Raw genomic sequence first — 26,703 nt, 5'->3', positions numbered from 1 at the left:
GGATTTCATTTGTACAGCTCTACAGCTCACATTTGCCCTTCTTGTGTTAGGCCTGGGTGCTCAGTCACTACCAACTTGTGTAGTACAGACCTATACTAAAAGGTGGGTTACCTAATACCAAGCAGATAAGTGTTGTGTAGTCTCACAGTGTGACTGTACCAATTTTACCTAACAATTAGGCAATGCTCCAATTGTGAGAAGGGAGAAAGAAAAAGAGAATAGGAGAGAAAAACAGAAAGAGCAAGCAATGCAGAGAATGCAATATATGTAACATATTTGCTGACTTTTCTGTTGGTTCTCCAGTAGGTACACAACTAAACATACTAATTACGTACACCCCGTTGACAGACATAATAGAAGTATTCCTTCAAGAAACCCGATGAGGGGGAACAAAGGTACACTTTTGTTTCAAGCTTTTCGAATTCTACAAATACCAAGAACACCCACTCAAACCAAGTAAGGGTGTCAAGATGAACCATGTTCCCAATGTACTCTTTCCAACAAAGTGCATTGTGACTGCTGAGTACAACCGTTCATGGACCATGAAGGCGTGAATGCAACAGGCATACATTAAGACTGTAATTTCAATACGATTGAGAACTCAGAGGGCACCAAAATAAAATAATCAAATGAGGCATTACGATTTGCAATATCCTACAGCTTTAAGACTGCGACTTCACACTCTTAATGATGTAGGTTTCAAGAATATAAAGTCAAGGCGCTATCAAAATCGTATCACTGCAATTTCCATTTACTTCTACCCAAACCAGAGTTAAACATGTGTGGGGTGTCCCTCTTTGCTGCACAGTCTTCGGTCTGGCATCTTGATAAAGATCATCTAAAACACAATCAATCCCTTGTGTAGCTTATAAATAAATACATGAAGCAGTAGTCTACATCCCTTGGCTTCATTTAGGCTTCAGAGCCCAGCAGAATCAAGTAAACCCTTAATGAAAGTAGCACAAGTGCGACAATATTTACCAGTTCAACGTGTTGAGTCTGTTCTCTCTTTTCAGAAACTCTGCAACAAAATGAAGAAGAAAGTTTAAACAAGCCTCTGCTGGAAATTAATACCAAGTACAAGGTTAACAAATAGTCAATATTCCACCATAAACTGGCGGCATGTAAACTCTATGGCTCTGAATTAAATAATGTTTCCAGGTTGTACCACAAATGCAACAGTGCCTACATTTATTAATAACCAAATACATGCTACATGAGAGAAAATCATTCTCTTGACACAGTGAAAAGGTATTAGCATAACCACATGAGGAATCTACACACCCGTCATGGTTAGCAAGATTTCTTTCAACATCAGCATCTCTGATAAATCCTGTGGTATTCTATCCATGTTGTGGTATGCACATTCGTTATATCTGCAAAATAACTGTTGTCTTTCCATCATTTTAGGCAGATTCTCGTAACCTCATGTTCAAGCCACATGTGCAATGGTTGTGGGGTGATCTTCCACAACTTCTCAGATGCCCGACTCTCCCAATGCCACAAACAGTCAAAGTTTCTCCCTCAGCGTGGAAGCAGTGTGTTAAACGGGGCTGAATAAAGCAAATTAACACATTAAGGGATTGTCCACACAAGATGTGTGTGCGCAGGAGACGCTGCCCGTCGATACCTAATACGATGCATCTACGTCCATGTATCCAAACCCTTTAAGAACCGAGGATCGGACCCTCTGCGGCAAAGCCCTCTCAGGACAATGTCGCAGTGTTGTGCAACGCAGGTGTTTGGCGATGAAGGGGTAGTGGCGCAGAGTGCGACGCAGCCATCTACCATCAGCAATCGAAAGGTAAGAAAGGTGTGGGAAGGAGGAGCAGCCACTACCACTCTCTACCCAAACTTCCTGGCATTAACAGGCACATCCACTGAACAGTCTGACATAACGTACTTCGTCTCTGCACAACCCGAGGCACTCCCCTGCAGCTGTTAGCCATACTTTGTTTTGTGTCCCTTCTCTAGGTCCCCTCAATTGCGGTTACTAGTGTACTGTGATCTGTGTCCCACCTGGCTCCCTCCTTCTCTCTAGGCTCCCTGTAAAGACTGGACGGAAGTATCTGCATTTCTGCCCTCTATATGGTAGAGTAGAGGCACAAAGCACCTCAGCGAAGGTTCTCTATATGGTAGCGTATGGACAAGCAACCAAGGCTTAAGCTCTCAGGAGGTGATGCAGGCTAATTCTTAAGTACGAGTCCCCAATCCCCCACAAAGGACTGTCCACACACTATATTATGTGCGAATACAGGTCTTTATATAAAAATAAGGTTACAAGATATATGCACAATTCAATAGACACACTGTACTTTGGTAATTCTAAAATGACAAATATATAGAGTTTCTACGTGGTATCACACTTACCTTCAGATTCCTTTAAAATGCATCAACTGCTGACAGTTCTAAGTAGCATACAAATCATGCAGTAAGGTGTATCAACATAGATCATAGGAAGGAAGGCAGGTTAGGTTAAACGATGGCAGAAAGCTTTCTTTAGCTACTAAGACACAAGTGAGGATCCCCCCTCCCCTTCCTGGGCAACCTGTAATAAAAGTATTAACAAGCCCAGTCCATTAATGCTTAATATGTCTTGCTTCCTGGTCAAAAGGTTCAACCACCCCAATGTACCCGAAATAGAAGAGCTTCTTCGACGGTTCGTTGACGGATCCCTCAAGGGTGGACTCCTTTAAAAGCAGGAGCCACAGGGCGTTGAGATCCTCGAAGAAAAACTGAGCTCTTCGACGATCGTTCGTGGAAGTCCTGGGAAGAGGAGTGTGGTCCACCTCAATGCATAGTGTTCGGTGCCACAAAGAAGACTCAGTGATGGATGTAGGCCCGACAGCGGGCATCGAGTGTCAGGAGTTGCTTCGGCGGTCCTCTGGCGTGTCGGTGCTGCAGCTGCATCACGTACCTCGGGATTGCTTTGGCGATTGGGACTACACCGCGTGCTGGACCTCGGATCTTCACTCTTGTGTCCTCGGGACGTCTTTTCGGCTTCGGGTGGCGGGAAACCCACCAGCGGACTTTCCTCAGTAGCCGGCGACCTCGACTTTCACCGGCGGGACAAAGTGGTTGACGGTGATGGCAAGGGAGCCCTCGTTCAAATGTTCTTAGGCAAGGGTGGAGCGTTCATGGCTGCGGTCATTGAGCAGCACAACGTCAAGGTGTCTCCGCTTCTAGGTGACACGACTGGCTTACAGTGGTCACGGAAATCTTCTGAACCCCAGTCGACAGCAATGGACTTTGATCGCTTCGATGTCCCGGCGCTTTTCTTCAGGATTCTCGGCAGACCCCTTCTTCGGGGCTGTCTTACAGGGTACCTCGATGAAGAGCAGCAGGATGGTCCCTCGTAGCTCAGGGAGAGGTCTCCTAGCCATGTCTGGTTGTTTAAGGTTAAAGTTTGTTTGTCGAAAGTAGAAGTTAGGACGAAGGGACGCATCCTATATAATGAGCATACTCAGGCCCACCCACAGATCGCAGGTACACATAAAAGAGGCTGGTAAGGCCCCTGGATGCAGTGGGGTGGGAAAACAGAATCTTCCTACACTGTACAGCACAGCGGAGATAATTACAGGTAGAAAACTCTGAGACCAGGAATTGGGGAGGAAGAAAGCGAACATTACTGCACACAGGTTGGTAAGTACCGAATATGGTAATAAGGAAGCAAGAGGACTCATGGGAAAACACAGGCCCGGAGACACACTGCAATGACAAGCCCTGCAGGAACAAACATAGTTACATGGAATGTGAGGGGACTTAACTATGTGAAACGCTTAAGAGTGTACACGTGGCTAAATAAGACAAGAGTGAAAGTCGCATTCCTACAGGAAACACTTGTCAAAGAACAAATAGTCCATGATTGCGAGGAAATGGGGTGGGAAAGTGTATGACTTGACATACTCCACTTACGCCAGACGTGTACTGACATGGATAGCCCCCAATGTCGCCTTTCAACTAGTAAATGTTAACACAGACGAAGAGGGTACGCTGGTGATAGTACATGGCCTACTTGAAAATAGAGACATGTGCCTTGTAAATATATATGCCCCAAACCAAGATGCTACTGGGTTCTTCAAAACGTTAAGGCCCCAATTGATGCAATATAGAGGAGCGACTTACGGTATCCAGTTAATATGTCGAAAACTTTTTTCGAATACTTCGAATGTATTATTTTTTAATTTACATGTTTTTTTGTTTCGCGAGTAAAAAAAAAGGGTTAAAAAATGTTTTTTTTAACTTTGAGAGATCGACTTTTTCTGATTCTCAACTTATTTTACCTCTGGAATTCAGAGCATGCGAACATTGTTTTCACATTCCCTTGATTCCAAATCATTCATACGGCCCTTTGTAGTAGGAATCTGGCTCATTCTAAGGGATCAAATTCTTGCAAGTTCACTTTACTTTCCAGATCTGGTGCACGCTTTTCCAGTTTGTCCATGCATCCTAAGATTCCAGCTAGGACTAACTTTATATGTTACTGGGCATTTGTATAGCGCCTTTCACCGCTGGTGTGATCTCAATGCGTGGTTGGTTGAACGCCGTTGGGGACCGTAGTCCAGTATGTGTGCAGCTAGGCTGAATTGTCTGGGGGATAGCTGCATTCTAGCAGAGGTGGAGCTTGTATATGAGATTATGTGTGCAGCTCAGCTGAATTTATCGTGGGGGATAGCTGCATTCTAAAGGACATTGAGGTGTGCAAGGTGGTGTATTATGTCTGCAGGTAGGCCAAATTGATTACGCAGGATAGCTGCATTCTATTGTTTTATGGTGCAGAGGCGAGAGTCAGTCTATTGGTAGGTATGTGCGAGAATCCGTGCAGTGGGAAGAGGCCCCCTGTTCCCGATTACCTTCCTGTGCCTACCGAATTAACTTTGCTCCCAATTATAGAGGTTTAGTGCTTTGGTTCTTCAGGAACCTCTGGGTCTAGTGTGGACTCAATTCAGTGTTGTAAAGCACTGCTACACCTCATGCATGCCCCTCTGCTTCATGTATGCTGTCCACGGCTCGATCACCTTCTTGCTACTCTTTGAAGGATATGTCACCAGTGACACTCCATTCCTGGCTCCAATGACTGCAACCCTGTTGTGACCCCAGCAACCTGGCAACACCCCATTCGTGTGTGGCATTCCTCCACATTTTATCAGGACTAATGTTCCACCAACAATCAGCAGGATGCTCTGGTCTACTGAAGTGAGCCCAGCACCCCTGGCGTCGCCTTACCGATTTGTGAGACTCCCCCTTTCAGTCCTGTTATATAAAGTAACACACTACTATGTCCATCATGCCTTCGCACTACCTTGTACTACTGTGGCAGCCTGCAACACCCTTGTTTTCCTTGCTTACAGTAAATACGCCTTTGTAACACAATGTGTTCTTACAAAACCATTTCAGCTGATACTTTGCTTGCATATAAGCTCCTCGCTTTTCACTTATTTTGTCTCTCTGCTTGCCTACACGCCTGAAGCAGCCCCCCGCACCATGAGGCGAGGCTTGTCAAAAGTGTACTCCTACCATTTTACCATGACATTGTAACCCATTTGTGTTCTTGCACTTTATGAACTTTACTATGCACTTTCTGTAACTAGCGCCTAGATGCCAGTGGTTTTAGTGTGCTGAAAAAAAAAGGCAAAAATAAAATAAAATGTACGTCCTTTTCCCTGGCTTAACTCAATGCTGAGTTTGGCCAGCCTCCACGAACTGTACGAGGATAGTAGATTCCCTATGCTGAGGATATCTGTAATCTCTTGATTGATATGTCCATGGCCATAGAATGCAAAAAAGAGTGTACATTGCAGCCAGGGAAGGATGAGGTCACCCTTTTTTCTGATGTACCAGGAATTTTTTTGTGTTTCTTCGATAAGCCACCCATCAGTTCGACTTTCCAAATATCATTCTTTTGTGGAGATACCCCAGAACTGCTGCTCCAGAGCCAGGGTTCCTTGCTCTCGCTTTTATAATGCTTGAGACGGGAGCACCCAAGGAGGTGTGCTGCCCACAGTAAGTAAGGGGGGGTCAGGGGCAAGGGGATAGTCTGAAATGTTTGGGAGGTGTGGGGGTGATAAAACCAAAAGTTATTTTCTGGTAAACAACTTTCGGTCTTTTCTCCATTTCAGCTTTGTCAAAATCATGGTAAATATTAAAAGCGAGGGGGGTGCTGATGAGCAGCCTGCAAGATGGCTGCCTAGCTGGGAAGGTCTGTGTGTTACCGATATCAATCCGACAACAATGGCGGATTCTCTGTACGCTGAGCCCTGTAACTACCAACACACGTTGCCAAGAGTGCGAGGCACACTCCTCTCTGACATCAAAGAGAATCGGAGGCCCGGGGGGGGGGGCGCTGTTGCGCACTTTAGCGATGGCCGTCTGATTTGTGAGCTCCCACTCCATCCAGAAATCCTGCGACCAAACATCCTTTCCGGAGCCGCCCGAAGTGTCACAAACTATGGTACAGACAGCCCAAGTACCCGTCCTCAGCTCTTAAAAATCCTGAAGAGCTACACTCAAGAGCGCCGAAGTTACTCAGGCTGAGCCTGAACTGGCCCATCTTGCAGGTGCGACCCGCCTGAGAGTACCGCGAAGAAACAACTTGAGGCCGTGACCCAGGGGGGCGTGAGGCCGCGGATGGACGGAGACTGAGCCTGCAATCCGAGCCAAGACCTCGCCAGGACCTCACCCGTAGTCCGCAACCATGGCACAGGATTCGAGCGTCCCGAAGAAGCGAAGCAGCACCGGTGCTCTTACGCTCGCCTGCTGCTGGACCCCGGGGCCGCCATGTATCCCGCGGTGCCCCGATAGGAAAGTCGTGCGGCACCACTTCTGTGCCACAGGGGCCCGATTAGGCGACAGCAAAATCCGTCCTACGTCAAGTAAGGAGGTCGGTGGTGCGGCGGAGGGGGGGAAGGAGGCCATCTGATTAGATCAGACCATCAAAGCTGATGTGGGCCCCCCCCCCGCTGTTAAACGGCCGTCCTGATACAGGCCAACAACCCAGCAACTCCCGACACACAACACAGGCATGACCCGCCCGAAGGCTACGTAAATACTGTACGGGTCTCTAGGCCCATCTAAATACAATAGCACGAGCCCTTGAATAGCTGCATTGATCCTGATTTTGAACAATATTAAAAAAACGTATACTATTGACGTCCGCCCTGTACACCTTGTAACTTTTACTGGCACGTTGTCATCGAGGCCGAGCTCTCATAGACTCTGCATGAAACACTTGGCCTGCAACAATACAAAGTCGAGGCGCGGGGAGTGGGAGGGTGTGAGGAACGGAACGAACCGGTACTCCCCGCCGCCCACCCCCATAGAACGTGCAGAGGCGCCACGTCGATGCGATACAATGAGCAGCAAAATCCGCCTGAAATTAAATAAGAGGGCCGGAGGTTCGGCTGGGGAGAGGAAGGGGCCATTAAGAGTGTTCTGTCCGACGAGGCCGGCGCAGTCCTCCTCCCTGCCGCTCCAACTGCCGCTCGTGCATGCTCCGGGTCGGCCCACCCTGCTCTGCACGCACGGCCTGTGTCTCCTCGACCCTATCCTAGATGAACTGGCCACTGGATGAAAGACAGACTGCAGACACGCCGTCCCGGGAGCCAAACCTATGAAGGACCTACATTGATCGTCCTTTGGGGTCTGTGCGCTGGATACTCCATGAAAACTCGGAGGACTATAACACCACAAACCCACTTTATAGTATGTCGGAGAATACAGTCCATTAGTAGTGGGCCGCCCCGAGCCCCTGGGGCCTTGGTCTAGCTCCCTCCACGTGAGTGCGAAGAACCCAACAACTGGTCATAAAGGGCGAAAAAAACAGTACATTACCCGAAAGCAACATGGGCGAACCACAAAAAACAGGGAAGGGAGGCAAGACTCCCAGTAACAAGAAGAAAGGCCCAATGGATGCTTACACTGGTAGCCAAATGCAAACTAATACTGCAGATATACACACCAACGCTAAGGAGGCCCTGAATGCAGAGAGTGGCCGACAACAATAGTGCAAAACGGATTCCATGCAGTGAACATGAAGTTGGACGACAGTGTCCACCATAGGCTCCCTCAAGGAAAGGGTCGAAAAAGAGAGTGCACCTGTCACAGAAACAGAGAACAGAATAAGCACTAACGAAGACGCCATTGCACACCATAGCCGTGACATCACCCAGCTCAAGGAAGCCATGTCCAAAATGCAGAATAAATGCGAGGACCTTGAATCTCGATCAAGGCGAAACAACATCAGTGTAGTAGGAGTGGCAGAATCATTCGGAAAAGGCCAAATGGAAAAACAACTTGAAGTACTGCTTAAATCCGTATTTGGACCGGAGGTGTTCTCCGAGCATTTCCTAGGCGAGAGAGCACATTGCACACTGGCCCCGGCTCCCAAACCAGGTGCACCGCCACGCACGATTATTGCAAGACTCTTTAATTACAGGGACAGAGACGGAATCCTACGAATGGCAAGAGAGGCTGGAACACTCCAATATGAAGGGAACCTAATACATATATACCCGGACTTTTCTGCCGTGGTTCAAGCTAGTAGAAGATCCTACGAACCAGTCAAAAGACTCCTCAGACAACGGCAAATTCCATACGCCTTGATGTTCCCGGCCAAGATGAGGAGTCAACATGCAGGAAGGGCGCACTTTTTTTGAGTCCCCGGCTGAGGCCACGCAGTACATTGAGACTTCCATACCTCTTCCTCCCAGAGGGGGCAGACCGGCACAAAATAATAGGCCCAGGCCGGAGGACTAGGATACACCCGATGGTTGAACACCTTTTAAAACTACTGTGCCATCAGGAACGGAGTCGTAATAATTTGATGGTCTAGGCGGCTCCATCTAATGTGATTACTGGAGTGTTGGAGCCAAACTGGCTGTCATGTGGAGCAACATGGCCACCCCTGGAATGCTTCATGAGTTATTTTGGGTACATCGTCAAGTTGGGGGTGATGATGAGGGTGGAAGGGAGGGAAGAGGGAGCGGAAGTTGGTGGCTTTGTTGTGGTCTTGACCGACTACGTGTTAAAGCTCCCCGATGGTTTATAGTCAAAATGTCGAAAAAAAAGTCGACACGCAAAAAAGTCGAAAAAAAATGTCGAAAACAATAATGTCGACATCCTATACATACAATGGAGGAAGTCAATTTTTCGAAAAAAAAATGTAGACAAAAAAATGGTCGATTATCATAGACAATAACCCGAAATAATTATTGGGGGGGTCCCCCCCCCCAACCCCCCAACCTCACCCTACATCACACCATCCCAGCACCCCCTCCCCTTCCCTTCGTCCGTAATCACCCACTTGTCTGTTACACTAGATAAAGATAGGTTACGAAATGGTTAACACACTAGATGACATTCCTGAGTAAAGCACCTTGTTTTTGATAGCAGGAAACCAGTAACGGCTGTGGAAAACCGTCATTACCTGACAGAACATCTCTTGAGAGGTTACTTCGGGCAATTGATTACACTTCTTTCGTACTTATAACAGGAGAAAAGGTAAGACGCACTACCATTATAAAAAATAACGTGTACAATAAAACACATAGTATAAAATACCACAAAAAAACTAATTTTATGTATCATTTCAGGTGATAAAATGGAAAACAAAGTAGAATTTATAGAAAGCCAAAAGGGAGGAAAGCAGTTAATTTGGAATGGATACATATTCTATAAAGAGCTTCAGCGAAAAGAGAGAATTTACTGGCGCTGCACAGAATATGCGAAAAATAAATGTACAGCCCGCGCAGTAACAGTGGGAACAGAAGTAAAGGGAAAAGCTGAACACAATCATATGCCTGATCAGACAAATATAATAATCAGGAAAACATTAACGGAACTAAAAAGAAAAGCAATAGAACATGAGGGGGAAACTAGTGGATCTGTACTCAGAGAAGTTTGTGGCCAATTACCAACACATGTAACAGCGCAATTACCAGCTGAAAAATTAATGCAGCGCACTATTAACCGAGCCAAACATACTAGTGAAAACCTACCCCCTCCACCTACATCCTTTGAAAATATAACTATTCCGGATATTTTTAAGGTTACAGCACGAGGAGAAAATTTTTACTGTGGCTCAATTGGAATAAACAATGACAAAATCTTGGTGTTCGCTACCGCACAAAACTTTCAACATCTAAGTCAAAGCAAAAATTGGCAGAGTGACGCAACTTTTAAGGTATGCCCTCACCCGTTTTTTCAATTTTATACCGTACATGGAACAATCAATGACAAAATATTACCACTGATTTACTTTTTGATGCCAAAAAAAACAGAGGACGCATACAAAATCATATACAATAAAATTAAGGAAACTACACCAGATTCGCAACCAGAGACAATAATCATGGATTATGAAACAGCACAAATCAAGGGTTTTTCTAGCGTGTACAAAGAAACTAGAATAAAAGGATGTTTTTTTCATTTCACACAAAGTGTTTGGAGAAAAATACAAAAATTAGGTTTGGGATCAAAATATACGGAGGACAGTTACTTTCAGATTAACGTTAAGAAACTTTTTGCATTGGCTTTTGTACCGGAAAATCATGTTATTACTTATTACGAACATTTAATTGAAAGTCAGTACTATAAAAATCATGAGGATGAATGTACAAATTTACTGGACTACTTCGAGAATACCTGGATAGGCCAATTAACTAGGAGTGGCAACAGACGCAGACCGAAATACGCAATTGAATTGTGGAACTGCTACCAGTCTACCATGGACAACAAACCAAGAACAAATAACGCGTTAGAAGGCTGGCATAGCCGCATAAATAAAAATTTCAACACCCTACATCCAAATTTATGGCATTTCTTAAGAGACTTAAAATTAGAGGAACAACACCAGGAATTGAGAATTTCACAAACAATTTCTTTGGCAAATCAAGCACCGAAAACAAAAAAATACAGAGACTATGATAATAAATTAGTGCAACTAGTACAAGCATTCACAATAGAGAACAAGGACATTTACTTAGATTCTATTGCATTTAACTTAAAATGTTAAGAAGAACACTTACAGTTTATGGTCGTCAAAAATCTGTGTTGAAAAAGTTGAAAAATCCCAAAAAAAAACATAAATCCAGTTGCAAAAGGACATTGCATTAACCATGAAAAAGTGCCGATAGGTAAAAAATCCCAAAAAAACCCATAAATCCAGGTGCAAAAGGACATTGCATTAACCATGAAAAAGTGCCGATTCCAGGCTAAAATCCACAGCTTGAGTAAAAAAAAGTATCCAAAGTCCACGTTAAGTATCCAAAATCCACATTAATCCAAGATCCAAAAATCCGTTCCAGGTAAACTCGCTGCTCCATGAAAAAAAGACTACCAAGAAAGCCATATCCCAAAAAAATGAAAACATCCAGGAATGCAAAATCCAACATCCATACGGCAAAATCCATGGAATCCATGTAGACCCGGTCCATCCGATGAAAAACCAAGAAAAAAATGATGAAAACCCAAAAAAAAAAAAACAATCCAAGGACCGAACGGACGAAGACGCGACCGCGGTAGAAACAAGTCGATAGTGAGCTTTAAAAATGGCGCTCACGTTTACGTTGTACTACGTACCGTGCGTAGAAAGTCAAAACAAATATACGTTAATAATTATAAACATACATTTTTAACTCGCTAGCGCCATCTACTGGTTGTTTAGTATATAACATGTTGAACTGCATTACAAACAGTTGTTGCATTTATTTATTTATTTAACTGAAAAGAAGCATTGTTATGTTTATTTATTTAATACAATACGTTGCACAGTTATGTTTGCATTAATACCTATAAATACTTTTTTAGATTTAATAAACATAAAGATGAAACTAAATTATCGTCCGAGTTGTTTATTTTATATAGAATGTATTTATGTATTTATTTATGAGTCGAAAAATTAATGTCGAAAATATATTATGTCGACATTTTTGTATGTCGACATTATAGATTTTCGACATTAATTTGTCGACATTTTGACTGTCGACATTATTGATGTCGACATTATGACTGCACACCCTCCCCGATACCTTAGAGGAAAAGCATGGAATACATTCAGTGTTTCGTCAACAGTAAGACAAATTCGGTTCCTACCTTGTCTTCTTCGGAAAAGAAGCGAATGAAAATCCACCTGTCTCACCCTCTCCTCACCTCCAACCCGGCGATTAGTGGGTGCGACAGGGAAACCCTCGTGCGGGAGAAAAACCCTGAGCAGGCTGGAAGAGAAGCGGCAACCCGGAAGCAGATTGGATTCCGGTCGTCTTCCAATGTAGGATTTCCTGAATGATCGGCAGCGAGCACCTTCCCGGGCCGGGAATGGAGCGGAGCGTTAACAACTAGCTGGACCTTGGGGAGGAGACGAAAGGTAAGTAAAATTCTTAAATGAAAGGTAGAGATAAGGAAAGAAATGAGAGAGAGGTAAATGGTCTAGCAACCTGTTATTGACGCGGATTGGAAAGAAGGGGAGTATTCTTGAATTGAATTCTGGGAATGGTAGTTCAGAAGTCTGATGGTCCAAGACTGGGGTACTCGAGTGGTCGAATCAGCTGTAAGAAATTTCGTCCGCTTGGAGGAGCGTTCTTCTTTGCCGGGAAAGCGTGGAGAGTAACCACCATAAGCAGTAGCAACGCGCTATGTTCTCTCTTCCGGTTCCTTATAAACTGTCACCTGGTCCGAGGGAGGAGATTCCTCAGGAGACCGTGCGCACACTAGAATGGCAGTTTGTGCGCACCGCGCCATCTTGGGAGAAATGGGGTGAATAGAAAGCTTAAAGGCCAGCGGCGCAGCACGGACCATCTTTGTGCGGTGTTCGTAACAGTATGCCTCCTCTCAAGGGAGGTGCAACCCGGTTTACGTGGGTGGCGATGGTAAAAGGCTCGAATAAGCATAGGGGCATGAACCGCAGATGCCGGTTCCCACGACCTGTCGGCCGGGGAATAACCCTTCCAATCGATCAAAAATTGGAGAATCCCTTTATGAAAGCGTGCATCACAGATGCCAGAAACCTCATATTCCGGCCCTTCTCCCCTAGGGATAGGGGGAGGTGCCTTAGTAGTGCTCCGATGAAAATGGTTCCGAACATCAGGTTTTAGCTGGGAAACGTGGAAAGTGGGATGGATGCGATTCCACGATCGTGGGAGTTCCAATTTAAAGGCCGCACTTGCCCCTTGGATTTTCTTAATCCCTCTCTGGAATTTACATGTGTGACAACTGCGGTTAGGCATTGCTTAATACAATCGTATTATTCATAACACATACTGCGAATACAAAAGGGACAGGCGCCAAAAACTAAACATATAGCAAAGCACAGAAATCTACAGCTGGTGGCGAGTTTAAGAAAATGGTTTTGTTTTATAACGTTAGTGACATTGCCAGTGATATACTTCCATTCTTCTTAGTGGCTGATACCCATGATATGCATACAGTGGGTTAAAGATGTTGGTTTTCTGAGAGGCTGATCACACTGAACTATTTGGGAGACTATTGACAATTTTGGGAAGCTGAAGGAAAATGAATCAACAGAGTGTGAATCAGTTGAGATGTATGGCACGACTACTACTGGCTCCAATCACACTACAGCAGCACTTATCAGCAGATATGCTGCTTATTTCCAGAGTTCATTCATGTGAAGTAATAGCAGTATTGGGGATAGTGTCAGACGTTGTGCCAAGTGTTGGCTGATTTCTCAGCACTATCGGGATACTTGGCCGTTGCGATAGTGTCAGACCTCTCAATTGCCTTAATGTGAGCCACATCTGCCCGAAAGGTATACATATTAACAATGAACGATTCATTATGGGGTTGGGGGGTACTGGCGTGTAACAGCATCGCCCGCTCCAAAGCCGTGACAAACACACGCTTACTTATCATAAAAAGGGTGCTGCTCTCCAAACTCTATCAAATGTTTCTTCTGTTTTTTACTCAAGTTGCTGATAAGTTGTTTATCGTTCCTCCTCTTGCCCATGATGGCAAACTCTTCCGGCCAAAGCAAGGTCTCCCACGCTTGTTGCTAGTTAGCAAAGAAATCCCATATTAGAGGAACGGCCCTAGCAACGTCTATTGTACGTCCCATTCAGTGGAACGTCCGTTCGAGGAACACATGCACTGTAGGCTCTGGGAGTATTTCCTACACTATTCCCAAAGCCTCTGCATCGCTGAAATGTGTGCCGTGGTCAGCACTGTGTTGTTTCGGGGACTTTTTCAGAGACATCAGGTAAGGACCAACGCTCTACAGCCAGCCCAATGACGAGAAAGCATTTGATCATTAAATCCAACTGCATTGGAAAGAAAAAGAATTCTGCTCGCTTCCTTGTATTTTGACCAATGGGGTGGCCATCTTAGAATGGGTTAGTTCACATGCACCATACTGTTACCTCCATCAGTAAAAAGGTGAACAGAATATTTATCCAAACCAACAGTCTAGTAGTTCGATTATGATATATTGTTTATCATACTTTAAGTTAAACTAACTTTTTATTAAAAATATATTGATTGTGAGTATATCAGCATACACGATGTCTGTTACAGCATACGTTGACTTTATCGTTTGAACATGGTAGCAGTTTTTCTTCCCTCTTGGGTTCTTTTGAAACATTATTTTAAAACTGGCTAATGTTAGACATCCATGCTGTGGAGGACTTTCTCTGCACAGCATACGTTTTCGCAATAACAAACTGCACGTTTTGCTTCAGCGGAGACCACGCTCCCGTCCTTCACACTCACACAGGTCAACTTCAGTGATCTCGATCTTACTAACGACCGTTCGACAAACCCCATCAGTCTTACGTCACGGAATGGGGAGATTCCCGGCTAGTGTCGAGCATGCTGAATTATTACTTTGCCTGTTAACACACCTTTTATGTTAACTGCAGCTACTGTGTACAACAGACCAGATTGAGGGCCCGATTCAGAGGTGCTTGTACAAATAGAAAAGTCTTCTTCCATGAAGGAAGAATACTTTTCTTTTACTACTTTCAATTGGTGGCCTCACTGGCCTGTCATCAAAACATCATCGACTTTTGCGTGTGCCTGATTTACAGCTTGACAACAACCCTAACAACCATCAGGAGTGCATGGTGGGTACTGCCAAAACCCTTATTACTGCATGCAAATAAAGAGTTAAAATATGGCACCTCTGAGGTGTCATTAACATCTGCACGCTTTTTTATTTATAATGAAGCAGTTTCTTAGTCCGCAGCATAACGTTTCTTATTAACTGGAGGGTCAAGGCCACTTTCGTAAATAAGGAAACTGACAGACTTTTTAGAAATGCTTGCAACTCATTCATACCATTCCGACACACTGATACCAGTTTGTGGATTGGGACCAGATAGTCCCAAACCACTTCCTCACAGCAAACACGCATGGCCCTGCAGTGGCCTACGAAAAGCCTCTGCTTTCCCAAGCACTGGAAGTCCATATAAGGATTTTTCTGGCCTCAAAGGCCAGGAAGAAGGGTTAGTGACAAGATGGTTGAGGGACACATGAACAAACTCATGGCATGGCCGTGTTTGGACACTAGCAACAGTTGATAGCCAAACGCGGTAAGGGTAAAGTAACCAAACATCCTCGGAGTGCTAGTCCAGGGTAAAAACAGAAAGTGTAACACATTGTACTGCATTTTACAATGATACAAAGTGATAACAAGTTACCAAAAGTGGCAACCAAGTAACAAGAGTAAGGGAAGCAATGTTTTCCAGTACTGACAGCCTGAAGGACATGTGAGTTTCCCCATTACAAATGAGCAAAAACCATTGTGGAGAAGCTGAAGGCTTCACTGCATTGCAAAAAGAGCAGATCAGATTCAAAAGTTAAAGCAAAATGTTGGGGAGGGGGGTCCATAAAAATGGACGAAAAGGTGCTATAAAGAGAAATCTTTCCTAACACTTCCCCTGCCTCCACTCTAGCACTTCATGCATCATGGTCACATCCTGAGCACATCTGGCTGTACAGCCCACCTGCACTTAAAAATGTCCAATTTTGGTTGTCCTTAATCTATGTATGTTTGTTCACTTATATATTGTCCCCAGTGACTGTTCATTTACTCCCCTCCACAACCTAGTCAGCATGTTCCTCAAACTCACCTATTGTATGAAGCTCACTGCTTCCGGTCAAATTTGATTTCTTATAAAATGTATGTTCTTTTGTGATCAAAAGAGTGTTGTTCTTCCTGTATATAAATAAAAGCTGAGCAAATGGAGCTCTGAATTCTTGTGTAGTGGCCTGCACTGAGCTGCTGTAAAAAATAGCTTATTTGAGACCTCTACGAAGGAGGGCAGGTGAGAGACTTCCCTACCTGTAAGAGCATCTTTGGGGTGAGGGAAGAGGAGCGATATGCAACTAAGACATTGGGCCCTACATCCAGCTATAAAGGGGGCGGCCACAAGGGATCTTACCCAATTTGAGAAATATGTTACAACTAAAGCGGGGGACAGACACCTAGTGGGGGATTTGTACAGGTTGCTCAAGGAGGGGGAAGCGGCGGGCAAGAGGGGCTTTATGGCCATTTGGGAAAACAAAAACGGGCAATCAATTGTGCTAGAACAGTGGCAATCCCTATGGGCGTATATTCCCAAGTTGACAAACTCCTTACAAATTCAAGAAATGTGGGTGAAGTTGATGTATCAATGGCACCTCACCCCCTACAGGATATCTAAAATATATCGGTCCAGGACCGCCCTTTGTTGAAGGGGATGTGGGCAAGAGGGCTCCTGAGGACACGTCTGGTGGCAATGTCCGAAGGTTGCCCCGTTCTGGCTCAAGGTTCGAGAGGTGGTGCATGACACGATGGGCATAGATATCGTTGGAGGCATAGACCCAGGGCTGTTTATCTTGGGGCTGGATGGTACCCTGGACGAAATGCGGACGAAGGCCCAAAAGAAGGTTTATGTGATCTGGGTGATGGGAGGAGCACAGTGAATAGCACAAAAATGGAAGGCGAAGGAAGCACCCATGGAACATGAATGGGTAGGAAGGATTTGGAGGCAAGCAGCACTGGAGAAAGTGACATGCTCGCTAAGAGGAGAACCCCAGCAGTTTCCTTTGGACTGGGACCTGGTCTTGCAATTTCTTAAAAGAGACCCCAGGGTGGCCTGGTGCCCACGCAGCATGAAGCTTCTGGGATTGGCGTAATATGGGGCCGGGGATCAGGCACAGGGTGGGGAGGAATGATTTGGGAGGAATCGGGGACCTGAGTGGGGCCAATGGTCAAATGCCCCATGGCTACCTAAATGATGATCCAGACTTTGTGTGTTTAACCCTGGTATTGACAGCTGTCAAGCCTTCATGCATCATGGGTACAGGCACTGTTTGTAAGAATCAGTCTTATCTCGCACCAATAGATGTTTGTTTTGTGACTATGAAACTGTTGCCCTGTTTGTTCTGTTAGTGGTACTTGATGCAACGTACCTATACTGCTTACCTAGATGTGCTGACTGCACATCAAGACTATTTCCTCCGCATTGGGGTTCAACTTGACTTCTAGTTTATTTTGATGCTGCCATTCTTTGTCACATACATTTTGCCTTGGGCTGATCGTCCCTTAAATTGGAAGTTGACCTCAAACCAACCAATCTGATCAATATGCATGTCTCCATAAGCCACTGGCCTGATATATACTTCATGTAAACGTGTCCTCCAAATAGGCTGTTAAACTTGTCCTCCAGGAGTGTTGGGTATGCTTTTCTAATGTCCAATTAGGGGTGGACTCTATAAGACCTATCTCTTGGTTTCAGGGCCACAACCTCTATTATAGGCCTGTACTGTACTACCCAAGGTTGGTAGCGTGGCAGAGCAACCAGGCTTATTTTAGGAGGAGGAATGCAAGCTGTAAATCAGTACAAAGAAATCATAACATACATAGGTCCAAAGAAAGATTTGCACACTTAAAATTACATGAAAGATAGTAATTTATTTTATATATGCGCACAGCAATAAGTAACTAAAGAAAGTCTGTATCAATTAATACCATCAAATGCACATCAGGACAATAATAAAGGAAATAGCAGGTGAGTAAATTACAATGTACTCTTGTAACCACACATAAATGACTTCATTTAAGTAGTTAAAAGCACTTTTTGAAACAACTCAGCAATACTTTTATAGGTAAATTCAAGAATGTAAAGGACCAACATTAACAGGTAAGCAACACTGTATCAATTCTTTGTAAGGCTTATACAGTCTTTCCCTCACTAGAAAAGATTTCTTCAGTTCAGGTTTTGGAGGGAAACAAGCAATGCCAAAGTCAACAGGAATGGAAGATTTCGGTTTGGGGTACAAGCAATGCCCAAGTCATGAGGCATGCAGCATTTCTGATGATCTTTCTTGTACAGGTAAGTAGCAAGTTTGTTGGTTTTAAAAAGAAACAGGGACCTTAAGGAAGCCTCCCTGTAGGTGCACAAGCTATTAGGCCTGGCAGCTGAATTTGGGTGAACACCCTAACAGCAGAAAAAGAATTCCAATGACAAAGAAGCAACACAAATGGCTCAAATTAAGTTTACCAAGAGCCCCACAGTACCTGGGAAGTGAAGAAGATGATGCAGCTGGATGCCTTCACGATGCATGAATGCAAACCCGGTCTCCTGTTCCTTGGTTATGGTGACGAAAGGGGGTACTCTGGATGGGATCCTGCAGCAGTAGTCAATAGAGGGACTTGCCAGCAAAGGATTCTAGTTACTCCCATGTCGGTTTGTGGTTTTGGAGCTTTCAGCACCCGGCCCGAAGGGTCACCGATGGTTGGAATCTTCTCGTTTTACTCGGTCTTGCACTCTGTTGAATGGACTCTGTGGAGAGTATTCTGGCCTCTGGAGATCCAAACAGATGCCACCAAGTCCCAGTGAGATTCGTCCATGGGAAGACGAGGCACTCCAAGATGGTCGAGGTACCCCAAGTATTGGGGTTCTGGAGCCCAGGAAGGTCACAGGACACCGGGGGGACGGCTCAAATTGAAGGTGGCCTTGCTGATCATGCCCACCACCAGCCGAAAGTCGTCTTTGGTGGAGCGTCCCTGTTCAGAACAGCAACAGTGCTTCAGCTGTGCTTCTGCAGGTACTGGAGGTGTCTCTGGTCATCTGCTGCTTTGGATCTTCAGTTCCAGTGGTCGACGATGCCTTCTGTCCAAAATGCCTCACCTTTTATGCTCGGAAACATTCATTCAGTCCTATGGAGCTGTCATTCACCTGAGGAGGTGGCTGTCCTGTTGGACAGCCAGTGAAACTGGATTCAGCCATGCATACCATCAAACAAAGGCCTGCAAAGCTTCGGGATCCTCCTCGCTTCCTGCCTGAGCAGACGCACTGGATCATTGGTGGGCTACACAAAGGAATCCCACCAAAGACAAAACTGAAAGGGGAGCCACCCCCACCTGGAATGGTAGAAGAAGGGCCAAGAAGGAACTTACAAATGAGACGTTCCATTTTGGGAAAATTGACAGCCGAGGGTGCCTGAAAACAGATTGCGAGTAAGTTATTCACAAATGGTGGACAAATGTATCCACTGCCACCAGCCATTTAAGTTTGTCTGTTACTGTAACTGGAAAGTTACAGTAGTAGGAGTTACAGTGTAATCCTCAGCAGCCCACATAAGGTGGTGTGTGCTGATCCCACAAAAGAAAAAGTGATTAAGATATAAAAAAGATCATACTACCCTTGAGATCAGGTGTTCTCAAGGGCAAAATAAAAAGGGAAGTCCAAGGGACTCCCCAGCAACACTGCACATAGAGTGCTGTGTGCTGCAAAAATCAATTACAGATGTCTGTAGAAAAATACATGGAGGAAAGCATGACTCATTGAAGTGCAAAGAAAAGACAAACGCAGTAAAACAAAGTTCCCATGTTAGAGCAAAAATAATGAGTGGTAAAAAGTTCCACTCACTCGAGAGAACAGATAAAAAAAATTCCAGAGTCCAGTGAAAGAGCTGGGAGTCTCTCAGGTTGAGAGGAATTGCCAATAGAAATGAAAATTTGCCATAACCGGGATCAATAATTATTAAGCTCCAGAATCTGTAATCCTAACCAGCGACTTATTACTTACACAGACCACCACAGTGGCTCCATCAGAGCTTACCACCATGCGTATACTCTCTTCTTCCCTGAGATCTTCCACATAATCATCAAAATCCATATCCCTAAAGCACTTTGCAAGATGGCCTTTTCTGTTAGAATTCCTACAAATAATGTCTTGCGTTGGGCATATTGCGTCATTGGTTGAGTGTTGATTACTGGTGCACCTGTATCATTTCTTTTGTTCATGCTGGAATGTCCACCTACTGTTTCCTTGTGTAAAGGATGCAATGTCCCAATACCATCACAAACCATTTGCAGCCTTCACAAAAATACACACACAAAACCAACAATTCTGGTCAAAATCTAGAAACTACACCAATTAAATTTGTACAATGCACATACAGGATTCCTTGCACCGTAAAATTGAACAACATCTCCTCTTGCCCCTGTCTACCACGCTTGGACCTCAGGCCTGCCACACCCAAGCACAAACTTGCTCCACGTAAGAGCAATCATTTCCACACTCGCAACCAGCACATAAAAACACAAAACCCATTATCCTTAGGTCTGCCACATCAGACCTCGGGCCTGCCACTCGCTTAGCAATACGGAGCATCAAAACTACCAACTAAAATCCTGCCGTGCAACCACAACAAAGAAAGAGCACAGCCACAACCAATCGTGAAGAACATAAGAAGCCATCCAGCACCAATATATGGGGCAATTGGCACACTCAAGCCAGAAGGAAACAGCCTATTGTCACCAACATCTCCTTAAGAACATAAAAGGATGAAATTGATAGGAAAGTGACTAACAAGCCAAAGATCAAATTCAACAAACGCAACCACAAAGGAACGGTACGTTGTGTAAGAAGCGACGATAGGTTAATTACCCCCATGTTTGCCCGGATAACTCTATTATAATTTTTAGTTGGAAAATCAAGTATACATACTACCGATCTGCAAGCTCTCTTCTTGTACAAAGAATCCAAGAACAACGCTTTAAACTTTAGTAATCTCCATGCATGCACAAGAGCTCCTGGTACCTAACTATATCATTGGCTCTGTAAAATATTACAAAAATGTAGAGAATGCTATAACATAACTTCTTCACAAGTCTCACTACAAATATGACATGGCATTTATAACACGTCTGTACACGTGTTTCTAGGCGCCATGTGAAACATGTGTGCAAAACAGACATTTGTACAAACGAGCCTCCATTTTAAGGAGCCCACTATAATGACATGGAGACACGTGGTAAGTAAGTTTGTGTGTGTTTGTGTATTTATCACAGAAGGAGCTCTGCTCCCAGCCTACCTCTGATCCACTCCCATCCCTCTCGCCTCTAACCGTCTACTCCACGAGGCGTTCAGCTATTAAATGCCTCGCACCCATCACCACACACCACCCTGTTTTTTTTCAGTTAACTTCCTTTATTGAACATAGTCCTTTTAAAGATGCTGGAGAAGTTCGATGTCTAGGATCGCTTCCAACTCTCCCCGTTGGCCCTGGATATGGAGCGGATGAACATGTATAGAAAGATGCCACGGATGAGTATATGTGGATAAAAAACATGGAAAAAACCCAAATTCCTTAGTTGGGAGTCCACATGGAGAATACAGCAACAGAAGAGGCGAGAGAAGCAGCTCCACCAACAAGGGTCTAATTTGGAGAGGTGGACGCGGTCCTAGACATCAAACTCCTCCAGCATATTTGAAAGACTTTTGTGAAAGTGTGTTTTGTATGTTCGGGGTTGGCTCTGGCCCCATAACAGTTGGTGGGCTGACATTTTGGGCCACGGTCACCATACCAGTCTGGGGTGTACTAGCAATAGTGAAATTTGACCAACCCCACCCTTTTGTCCTGCACTGAACGGGGACCAGCCCTGTGCTATCAATATAGGCAATTTCAGGAGATTGCTGATTTTGCGATTGATGGCTCCAACCCCACAACAGTTGGTGGGCTGACATTTTGCCCTGAGGTCGGCATATGATATGATAAGTCATTTATAACGTGCCTGTACACAAGTGTTTCTAGGCGCGACAAGTCAAGGGAGCGAAGACGGAGGGTGGACAAGGCAAATGATCTTACTAGGCCTTGTGTCATTGAGATTGTGCAAATGTGAGAACGAGAAGTACAAGAGGAAGGGAGGGGGAGGGGAGTGCAAGGGAGAGGGGAGGGGAAACAGGGCAGCGGGAGTGCAAGGGGGAGGGGGAAACAGGGCAGCAATGCTATGTTATGTTATGTTACATAAATTTGTAAAGCGCATGGTCGCCCAAAGGCATCATGGCACTGGTGAGGAAGATACAGGCTAGGGAAGATCAGTAGAGAGTCAGAAAGCTAGAACAGCGTGGTTTTCAGAGCTTTCCTGAAAGCCAAATGGTTGGAGGTAGATATGAGTGGTAGTGGGAGAGTGTTCCAAAACTTGGCCGCGGCAATGGAAAAGGCTCTGCTGCCAAGTCTTTCCCGGTTAAACCTGGGGACCATAAGGAGGTTAGTGGTCCAAGAACGCAGATTACGTTCCGGAATATAACGAGAGAATTTGGATTGGAGGAATTCCGCTCCTAAGCCATGAATTGCCTGATGGACAATACATAATGACTTGAACTTAACTTGTTGCGCCACCGGTAGCCAGTGTAGTGGACGAAGCACCGTGAAATAAGGGTACCATAGGGGGAGTGAGTGGCTAATCTGGCTGCAGGGTTCTGCATACGTTGGAGCAAGCCAATCGGTTGAGATAGATACAGGGAGTTACAATAGTCCAACCGTGAAAGGACCAGCGCAGCCACCGCAGGAGGACGCATGGCTTCCGGAATCGTATGCAAAACCCTCTTTAGAACCCTGATCTGGTGATGGGCAGACTGACAGATAGCCGTAACCTGATTTGACATGGAAAGAGAGGCAGAAAGAATAACAAGTTCTTAACTTTGTTGACTGGACAAGGCAATGGACCCAATGATGTCGGCCAAAAGGCCGGGATCCATAGTGAGAGATTGGGGGTGCAGCCCACCAACATCACTTCTATTTTATCGCTGTTGAGCTTGAGCCAGTTTTGGTCCATCCATGCGCCGACTGCTTTAAGGCAGTCGTGAAGACAAGCTGAGACCACAGTTTGGTCCTGATCAAGCCGGATCAGAATTTGGCTGTCATCAGCGTAGGAATAACAATTAAGTCCATAGGAACGAATAAGGCAGACCAGTGCCCAAATATAAATGTTAAACAAAATCGGAGAGAGCGAAGATCCCTGAGGGACACCACAGGTAAGGACACACGGGGCAGAAAGGAAGGGAGGCATAGCGAGAGTCTGAGTGCGGTCTGAAGGAAAGGAAGTAAACCAAGCAAGAATAGAGCTAGAAATCCTGATCTGTGCAAGACGAGATGTGTAAGTGCAGCCAGGGCAGTGTGGTTCTGGGTAGTGCAAGGAGAACAAGGGGCTGTAGGGTTACAGTTACAGCCCCTAATTGCGTGGTAGGCCCGGAGGCAGTGCAAGGGTGACTGATCAAGAAAGAGCCTGGTATCCAGTGAGACTCTGAGGGTAGCCAAGCAAAAAGTCGGTACAGCAGAGACGGAGAGAGAAAGAAAGCATAGGAGAAGAGGAACGTTTTGAGTTTATTCTGGATCTTTAGGTGGTCCGGCTCAAGTTTGAGAGGGGCAGGGAGGCCATTCCAGAGGGAGGCACCCGCAGAGAAGAGAGATCTACCCCCCACTCTCTGCCTGAAGAAGTGTCAACTCCTTAGAGAGTTGGAGGTAGCTGAGAGGCACCTGCAGAGGAGAGAGATCTACCCCCCCCACACTTGTGTCAATTAGTGAGTTGGAGGTAGCTGAGCGAAGGGCTCGAGAAGGAAGGTATTTTGGAAGAGAGTGTTGGATGTAGTGTGGGCCCCAGCCCCAGAAATCCTTGCAAAGGGTCTTGAACTTGATCCTTGCAGCCACCGGGAGCCAATGAAGAGATTTCGGGGCTGTAGAGATACGGTCCCTGCGGTGTCCTGGATTAGTTACAGAGAGCGGAGAGTAGAGGAGGGCAGATTGAGAAAGAGGCGCTTGCAGTAGTCCAGCCTAGAGAGAACCAGGGCACTGGAGACAGTGAGCTTCTGGGGGAAAGTGAGAAAGGGAAGAGTCCCTTTGAGCAGAAACAGCTGGTAGTGGGACTTCTTGGCGACGCCCGAGATGTGAGGAGAGAAATGCGATCCTTCCCTAAATATTATAATATACACTTCCAAAGTTGTTTGTTTCACAGAACTTAAGCCTCAAAAGGGAAGCACTTACAAATATATAAAACACAGTTGCCAACTGGGGTCTGGGGTGTACTGGTGATGGAGAAATCTGATCAATCCCACCCATTCGCCCTGACCGGGCAGGGTCTGTCCCTGTGCTATCAGTATAGGTGACTTCGGGAGATTGCCGATTTAACAATTTTTCTAAAATAGGAAGTTGACACAATAAAGCATGTAATATCAGTTCATGAAGATTCTTTGGTGCAAGCTGTCTGAGTTTCACGAAGCAAATGGAGATGGTCAATATCGTGTAAGTTTGCTTTTGACGACTGTACACCGGAACGAGATTTAATTTTTTTAATACCTGAACATTAATTTTGGCAATGTAACTGAAGTATTATCTTTCTGTGTAGTTGTAATTTCTTTTAGTTATGGAGAGTGTAGATTCTCGGCGTTTGTAGGCTATCACTAGATTCACCCATGTTCAACGCTAATATTTCTTTAAAATATCATGCATGACCACATTGATTTGTGCATCAGTTTCCACTTTCATTTTGTCTTTTTTGAAATTGTTTGCTAAAGGTGGGTATTGATACATATTTTCTGTTATGTTTTCCAAATAGCTACATCCTGCCTTACTGCGATTGCCATGGATTCCAGATGCCAAGTGATGGATTTTTCGCACGCCAGATGCACGTATTCGTGACCGGCTGCCTAACCGTGACTGTTTTGTGGGACGATCGCGCAGCACCCATTTGTCCGTACGCTGTAGTGGCGATTAGGTGTAACATAACATCTTTTATGGTGGTCTAGGCCCAAGTTCAGTTTGTGAAATAAAAGTACTTTACAAATTGTAAAGTGTGAATGTTTTCTTTTAAAAAACCGAATTTATTATTTCAAAATGTGACATGCCACATTATAAGTCGCTGCGTGTTCATTTTCAGGTTCTGCGTCGCGGCACGTAGGTGCTTATGGGCGCATTTGGCTACGCTGGAGAGGAACGTAATCCAAAAAAGGTGTAGAATATCATTAGGGTTGGTTACGTGACAGTCAGGGGCGGCCCATATGATTTAGTGACGTCAGGGCAATTTATGTTAGGCAAATGCAGCAATGGACAAGACTAGTGATTGCGAATGATTTTACAAAGTTTGTAGGAATTTTGTGCACGCCTAATATGACAAATTATTTGTGTATTCTTTTGACAGTTTTGAAAAAAAAACGTGGATGGATTTACAGTAAATTTGCGTAAGGCTGATTGGCAACGACCGAAAAGCATGGTGTTGGAGATGTGGGAGTGTTTTCGTATTTGACAAGTGTGTCATAATGTAGTTACACAAAATAGCGGTATACCTTTACTGACTGAGAGGTAGGCTGTAGCCATGGGGAGTGGGCAGAATGTCGGGGTCATGGTATAAGGTCATGATCCGCACAATGTGGCTACTGGGCATGACCAGAAGGGAGAAAAGATGGGATTAAAGTGGCCATGTCCACCTGGGACTGGCTTTGTGGTAAACCTGTTCGACATTAGAATACATTTGAAAGGGAAGAAAAAAGTGCTTGTGGTAATATGTTAACGGTTCCTTTTTGCTTTTTGCACGCTGCCATGGAAAGCGAAGAGGGGTCCTGTATGGAACACCCGCCTTTCCTTTCTATGGTGGCCATCTTGGAAAAGGATTTTGTTTCCTAAACCGGGAAGCCACAGGCATCCCGGTTTAGGACGAAAAATCCTCTTTTTTTAGTAGCACGGGTTACTGCTTTGGAAATCTAGATTGTTAATGGCATTCATCCCCCGTTTTAGGGATGGAAGGGGGAGTAGTGATCCAGAGATCTCGTTATGCACTCTCACTTCGATTGGGCTGATAACTTGGCCTGCGGGCCCTTTATTCACAGTTTCAGTCCCTGGAATGGAGGATGAACGCTACAATATTCCCATTAGCATAACACAAACTGCAAATGGAAATGTTGGAAAATCTTATTGTGTCTATGTACTTTACTGAGAAATAAAAAGTAGATGGAGTCCCTGCGATTTTTTTTTTTGATTTTTTTTATTTATTTTTTTAGGTATATTTTTTAACTGTGAAAGATGGTTCTTAAAGGAACATTTATTTTGTTTACGGATGGCTTTTTTTTGGGAGGAAAGCTAAGAACGAAAGTTGCAGATGGAAATGAGCATAGAGGCACCAAACAGTAATATGGAGGGTTAGGTGGACGGGGGAAAATGTTGTGCGTGTGTTATTTGTAAGGTAGGGGCAGTGTTTCTCATGCGCCTTCATTACAACAGTGGTGCTCTTTCTTGGGGAGGACGGATGGCCTTAGCTCATGTCGTTTTCAGATAAATAGTACTTTTGCTAACAGTATGTACTGTGTACTAGATTGTTAATGGCGTACGAATAGGTGTTGGAGCTGTCCAAGGGAAATGTTGAAGTTGCAAGTTCCTACATCAGTAAAAAATGTAGTTCCACACTGTCTACAAGGCATAGATCTTATTCTT

General features: G+C 44.8%; 2 protein-coding genes across 4 annotated transcripts in view; one reads left to right on the top strand and one right to left on the bottom strand.

Moving 5' to 3' along the window:
• The window catches only part of UTP25 (UTP25 small subunit processome component), a 379,991-nt gene extending 365,966 nt beyond the window's left edge, over positions 1-14,025 (bottom strand). Inside the window, exons 1-2 of the mRNA XM_069608503.1 lie at positions 13,860-14,025; positions 982-1,021 (exon numbers count right to left, since the gene is read on the bottom strand). Of these exons, the coding sequence (XP_069464604.1) occupies positions 982-1,021; positions 13,860-13,960 (141 nt within the window). The 5' untranslated portion in view covers positions 13,961-14,025. The remainder of the gene's footprint in view (positions 1-981; positions 1,022-13,859) is intronic.
• A 34-nt stretch (positions 14,026-14,059) lies between these two features.
• MRPS10 (mitochondrial ribosomal protein S10) overlaps positions 14,060-26,703 on the top strand; it is a 240,645-nt gene continuing 228,001 nt past the window's right edge. Inside the window, exon 1 of one of the 3 annotated variants that reach the window (XM_069608505.1) lies at positions 14,060-14,209. In XM_069608505.1, coding sequence (XP_069464606.1) covers positions 14,096-14,209 — 114 coding nt within the window. In that variant the 5' untranslated portion in view covers positions 14,060-14,095. Of the gene's footprint in view, positions 14,210-14,868; positions 15,072-26,703 lie in introns of those variants that run through there. The other 2 variants (XM_069608504.1, XM_069608506.1) reach the window with 2 other exon arrangements.

Source organism: Ambystoma mexicanum, chromosome 4q, assembly GCF_040938575.1.
Source record: "Ambystoma mexicanum isolate Mex_15411 chromosome 4q, UKY_AmexF1_1, whole genome shotgun sequence".
Taxonomy (NCBI): Eukaryota; Metazoa; Chordata; class Amphibia; order Caudata; family Ambystomatidae; genus Ambystoma; species Ambystoma mexicanum.
Note: the sequence above shows the minus strand (reverse complement) of the source record. Positions and strands in the feature narration are given on the sequence as shown.